Genomic DNA, 6,719 nt, shown 5'->3' on the forward strand with positions numbered 1-6,719 from the left:
CAATTCACACAGCAGTGAATGGGTACCTTGCAGTATGAGATGGTAATATGATGGTTAACTTCTAGCACCTCAAAGGCAGCTTGAATTGTATACTCCTCAGGGAGCTCGGAATGAATGACAGTTGTGCCAGTCAGCAGTAAAGTGTATTAAAACAATCTGCACAGTATAACCTGTCTGAGATAAATCTATGGATGATAGACAGTGCTATTTCTTTTTAAAGAATAAGTTGTAGGTTATGAGTGACACAATTTATTCATGAAGTAAAATGAGTTAACATCCAATGGACATGACACATGATCATTGTTGACATATCTAAAATCTCATTACAAGAAATAATAAATTCCATGACCAAAATTTCTTATAATATCCTTAAAAGAGAAAAGAAAATGAAATTGAAATGTAACATTCATCAAAGGTAAGATACAATTTCTTCATAATATTAAAACCTGGTTGTCTAAACATGGATTGAATTGAAAGCACATCTTCTTTTATCCCAATACCTGACAAACTTTTAGAAATTTTAGTATGGACGCCGTGGCCTTGAAGGGATAGGGCCTTGTCTTGGTGGTGTGATTGCAATGTCCAAAAAATCGCCAATTTGAAACTTCTTTGATGCCAGCGTTACTGTGTCATCAGCAGATTTTCTCCCTGAACATGTGGTGCCGATTTCTCGTAGACGGTGTGTCGGGGACCGAGGATCTGGATAAACGATGGCGAAGTCGAAGAAAGTTCCTTTTCTTCTTGCATCTGGGTTGACCTCCTTCACCAGACTGGTCAGTTCCTTCAGCGTGGCATCCATCCTGTAATCACAGAAGTTAGAAGTGGTAAGTCTATACAATAGGTCAAGAATCCAGGATCAAAACAGCCCAGTAAGGCAACATACAAATTGTAAAAAGTGAACATTAAATTGTATACGTGTATTAATATACTATCCTTTCTCACACTATGCATTTCTTCCTCCTTTCGATCCTTATGTGGAAATGTGCTTGAACAAAGTTTTCAGCTTTAAAAAACATTTCACCCAAACACATCCCTGTATCACCATGGTCACCACCCCATCACATTGGGTCACACACTGTAATCCTTTGCGTTCTTACTTTCCACGACATGATCACCCGACTACCCCTGCCACCTCAAGACAGACGATGCGTACATTAGTGATAAAATTGAAATCAGTGACTATATAATGTTTGGTTTAACACCGCTTTTTAGCAGTATTTCAGTTGCAACACAGTGTGTCAGCTTGACGTGAGAGGCAAGTCTGAAGTGATGTGGGGCTTAGAGATTTACCACTTTGGTGAAAACAACAAGCCCATATGGGGTCCAATTTACATTTGTAAATACAAAATAAAAATTCTAAGATGCATCTTTTTCCTTGTCTATGTCCTTGGTGTGTTCTAAATACACAAAATACACAAAATACACAAAATACACAAAATACACAAAAACCTAAAAACCTCATTTCCATGAAAAAAAATTTAAAGCTTTTTCAAATTATTTGTTTGGTTCTATTTTATTTGTTTACTGAAGCTCATTTGAGACATTAGTTTCATGTCATAATAAAATGGAGATTGCTCCAGTCTAGAGTATGGGGTTGACAAACCTAGAAATATAATCAGGGTGAATCTGGTATTCAGACCCACAATCATAGGATTCTGGCATGCCGAAAGCATGGCACTTAGACAACTGGGCCAACCATGCCCCACAACTGTAGGAGTAAGCATCCTTTTTTGAATTAACCATAACATTCCATATGTAATCTCAAACTTTGATAACATTCTATTTACAGTGCAAAATAAACTCAACAGATTTGGAGTAAATATTTCAAATGTTTGGACTGCTTATCATGCTTTGATGAAATAGAATCCCAAAGCTTTTTTGTTAACTCTTTTTGACACTACCTTAGGGCCAGTTTCTGATGTTATTATTTGTATATCAGCCAAAATATAGCTGCCAAATGCTCATCTTGTCAGTTGTCATGAACACTGAGTGCTATGAATCTTCAAGGACAAACAGTGCATGAGTTAGTTACAAAGGCGTTCTGGAATTTGCATAAAAGCAGGCAGTTCACACAATAAGTACAAAGTAAGGAAAATGACATTCTAGTTGAGTCACAGCAGAGCTACCCCCCTTGGTAATATGTCCTCTTCAAATAATTTGTAAAGACAATTGTGACTGCGACCAGTGAGACTGCGACCAGTGAAACTTTCGACCAAGGAGTGAGTGAGTTGGGTTTAACGCCACTTTTAACATTATTCCAGTTATATCAAGGCGTGTCAGCTTAATGTGGGAGGAAAGCCCGAAGGGATGCAGGTCTAAGACGTTTACCACTTCGGTGAAACCCACGAGCATGGGTATTGTGCTGACTAACCTAGAAACATATTTCGGGCGAACCGGGATTTAAACCCACAATCATAGGTTTCTGTTGTACCCAAGGGACGCAACTCTGCACAGCGAATCACGGCGCCTTAGATGACTGGGCCACCCGTGCCCCCTTGACCAGTGAGACTGTGGCCAGTGAGACTGCGACCAGCGAGTGCTCCGACCAGTGAGACTTGACCAGCGAGTGCTCCAACCAGTGAGACTTGACCAGCGAGTGCTCCAACCAGTGAGACTTGACCAGCGAGTGCTCCAACCAGTGAGAATGCGACCAGCGAGTGCTCCAACCAGTGAGACTGCGACCAGAGAGTGCTCCAACCAGTGAGACTTGACCAGCGAGTGCTCCAACCAGTGAGACTTGACCAGCGAGTGCTCCAACCAGTGAGAATGCGACCAGCGAGTGCTCCAACCAGTGAGACTGCGACCAGAGAGTGCTCCAACCAGTGAGACTTGACCAGCGAGTGCTCCAACCAGTGAGACTTGACCAGCGAGTGCTCCAACCAGTGAGACTTGACCAGCGAGTGCTCCAACCAGTGAGACTTGACCAGCGAGTGCTCCAACCAGTGAGACTTGACCAGCGAGTGCTCCAACCAGTGAGAATGCGACCAGCGAGTGCTCCAACCAGTGAGACTGCGACCAGAGAGTGCTCCAACCAGTGAGACTTGACCAGCGAGTGCTCCAACCAGTAAGACTGAGACCCGTGAGACTTCGACCAGCGAGACTCTGACCTGTGGGACCCCGACAAGTGAGTGCTGCAACCAGTGAGATTTCGACTCTGACCTGTGAGACCAGTTAGAATTGATATTCAGAAACCCATGCTTGTTGTGAGAGGCGACTAACGGGATCAGGTGGTGACTAGGTGACTAGACTCGGTGACTGGGTTCAGCAACCCATGCTTGCCGTGAAAGGCGACTATGCTTGTCTGGGAAGCAACTAACGGGATCGGGTGGTCAGACTCGCTAACTTGGTTGATGCATGTCATTGTGTCCCAATTGCGTGGATTGATGCTCATGATGTCAATCATTTGATTGTCTGGTCCAAATTCAGTTACTTACAGCTGGAATATTGATAAGTGCAGTGTTAAACAAAAAACAAACGAAACAAATATAGTCCACTGCAATGTGATTTGGATATTGTTGAGTACAATCAAACAGCTTGGTTGTACATAATGACCGAGTATGGCTGTTAACGTACCATGTGTAGATCTGCAGCTCGTTGGTTGGCGTGTTGCCCCGGGAGAACTCACTGAGAGGATGATGGCGTCCAGTGCTGCAGAATACTCTCAAGAGGAGGGGGCATGTCTGGAACAAGAGCAAGTCAGTCCCTTAGTCTTTGTGCCCTGGGAACAGTACTCACAATTATAGCTTTATCATTATTATTATTGCAATACTTTGGTTAGAATGTTTTAGAATTCAGATTGCGGAATGATGCCCAAACATTTAACATGCAATTCAAACATAATTTTTTTTATAAATCTTACATTAAAAAAACATTGAATTATATACGTCTCACTCTTAAACATTCTTGTGGTATTATGACTATATGAACCATGTATGCATCTAACAATAAACAGAATCATTCTTGTTCCTCTACATTATTGTCGGGAAGTTCTTCAATGTGAAACAGACTTTTTGTCTTTTTGTTTGTAGGCATGTACATGTTACAGTCAATGTGCAAAATGTGAATCATTTAGGCAATTTATAAAAAGTCTAAATATCATTTTAAAAAACAGACTAAAAAATCAGTCCATTTATTTAACAGTTTGACTATGAATTATCAAGAAGTTCAAAAGGGCTTGGAAACATAACAATAAGCTAATTGTGCTTGGATTAGAAGCCAGAAAATATAGACATGTTCTTTCGTTTTCTTTTAATCCTATCATCTTCAGTCATTGGGTTATAAAATTAAGACCGCCTCCGTGGACTAGTGGTAGAACGTCCACACGGAGAGCGGAAGGTCCGAAGGTTTGATCCCTGGCCCTGGTTTGTTATACCAAAAGATGTTAAAAGATGGCACTTGTTGTTACCCTGTCTGGCGCTCGACATTAAGGGGCTAAAACAAGGACTGGTCGCCTCCGGAATCAGTATACTGTGTCTGAGTGAGGTATTCATGCTAAACTGCAGCATGGTATCTCAGTGGGCTAGCACTGTTAATTGGCATCAGTCCGGACTAGTGCAAGCAGGCACACACACACACACACGTCCCTATATAAGTGCAACAATCTTGGACACCACGTTAAACCCCATTTCCTCTCATTAAAATTAAACATACAGATTACTGAAATTTCTTATCATAAAATCAATGGACAGATTTATCAGCCATTCTGAAAATAAGTGAATGTTTAGTCGTTTATGAATTGCTTTTGTGAAATTTTACATATTGACTGTAACATATACACATGATAAAAAAAGCAATGCTCGGGTGAAATCTTTAGTTTGTGTTACAAGTAAAAAAAGTGTAAACGAAACTCGCACAATACCAAGCAAGTGACCTCTCTCAACTTTGTCACCATTACCGATGCTACCCCCTATGAAGATACCTACATTTCCTAATTAATTTCCTTTTGTTGGACAATGTGACCATACCCATTTATCAATAAAAATGAACTGGTACAGATTTCAGGGATATCATACGGTTATCCATGGGGGAAACACAGGCAACTACCTGTCCCGGTGAATTGTCAGAGATCAGTGTCCCTTTAATCTCATATGTTTCTACTGTTGTTAATGGTAATAAGACAACTGACATACAGCAAAAAGTTGAATGTTCTAATACATATTGTATTGATATTAAAAAACAAAAACCAATGTCAATATTGACATAGTTGACAAGTATCCCTGTGTTTGCGGATGCTCAAGAAACTTGCGAGTTTTTTCTCTGATCACAAGAACAGCTGTAAAACATCTCACTCAGTTAAAAAAGATGGTTTTATCTTAAAAACAGGCCATCATCTGAGTATTTACAATGTCTGTGTGACGCCACACCCCTTGCTATAGTGCTTGTTATTGCAATAACATGGCCGTCCAAAAACCTAAGATCTGACAATACTTCATTTATAACCAACTACATGAGGACTGAGCAGTAACATAAAATACACAATTGTAAACTATCATATACCGGTACATCACAAAAGAGTGACTACAGTAACAATATAGATATCAATAGATATTGTTCATAGACATATAGGTTTAAATGGAATAACTTCAGTAACAAAGAAAATTGTATCCTTACATATGGCAAGTTACAACATTCATAATGACAATAATTTAAAATATCTTGATAAATATGTTATCAGCTGATAATACAGGGATGGACACATTCACTAGTCTGTCAGTCCTAGACAAGGGAAAACCTAAGAGGGACTAGTTATTTTATGAGTCAGAATGAGCTGTAGACTGGCTGGATATGGCAAGTGGTGTCTAGTACACTACCCCTGTAATATCTAATGATATACACATCTAAAAGAAAATCATTACTTCCCCTGTTCCTGGTACACCGGACTGTTACCGAGCATGGCTGCCTTTCTCCTAAAGTAATTTCACGCTTACCATTGCGATCTAAAGTCTTGAGGGACTTGACAATCTTGGGTTTTCACGGTTGTGTGTTCCTACTTCAGAACTTTACAATTATCAGTCTCAGCGTTCGGGTTGTTCACAGGGTTTTACAATTAAAACACAAATAAAATAATTTATGGTCCAGATGTATGACGATTAATGTGTGTTACTCCCATACACTTTGATCAAAGACAGGTTTCTGAAGCCATGGTGTTTTTATTGTAAACTGCTTGTGTGCTCCTACCATCATTGTGTCGGAACGAAAACTGGACACAGTACACTTCTTACTTGTTTGTTGTCAATACCTTCACCCACCTAAGAATGTGGAATAACATAAATAAAAAATAAAGGTACTTTTTCTCTGTCTATCGGTTTCTCTGGATCTTTGTTATCCTCTACAACGAGAGACTCAACGGTGTTTGCGTTCGACCTCATGCCCTCGCCAAACCGAAATGCCATTTTGTTGAAGGGAAGTAACTCGTGTCAGGCATTTTGAACATACTCATAGGATCTTTGTTATCATGTGACGAACGTTAATGTTGATTCAATCCGTAAACTGCCGTAAAGGCCCGATATCGTCCGAAAGTAACATCCCGGTGTAAAGCAAATTTTCCGCCCATGACAAAATGGATATTGTTTCATGCAAATTGCTGCGAATGAAACGAATGTGTATTATATAGTCAGAGGTCAGAGACCAAATACCGATATAGTCTATTACCGCGATCACACTGTGATAATCTCTGATAATCACGATTTAGTTCCCTTTGGCAAACTCTCTCTCTCTCT

At 40.2% G+C, this 6,719-nt stretch overlaps 1 protein-coding gene across 1 annotated transcript; it reads right to left on the reverse strand.

The window, feature by feature from the left end:
• Nucleotides 1-233: 233 nt before the first annotated feature.
• LOC124126168 (histone deacetylase complex subunit SAP18-like) lies at nucleotides 234-6,440 on the reverse strand. The gene is made up of 3 exons (XM_046489544.2): nucleotides 6,288-6,440; nucleotides 3,574-3,680; nucleotides 234-800 (listed from the first exon to the last, which is right to left on the reverse strand). The coding sequence occupies exons 1-3, from the start codon at nucleotides 6,390-6,392 to the stop codon at nucleotides 521-523; spliced, it is 492 nt and encodes a 163-aa protein (XP_046345500.1). The 5' UTR covers nucleotides 6,393-6,440; the 3' UTR covers nucleotides 234-520.
• Between the last annotated feature and the right edge of the window lie 279 nt (nucleotides 6,441-6,719).

The sequence above is a fragment of the Haliotis rufescens genome, unplaced genomic scaffold (assembly GCF_023055435.1).
Source record: "Haliotis rufescens isolate VD_foot unplaced genomic scaffold, xgHalRufe1.0.p SCAF_5, whole genome shotgun sequence".
NCBI lineage: Eukaryota > Metazoa > Mollusca > Gastropoda > Lepetellida > Haliotidae > Haliotis > Haliotis rufescens.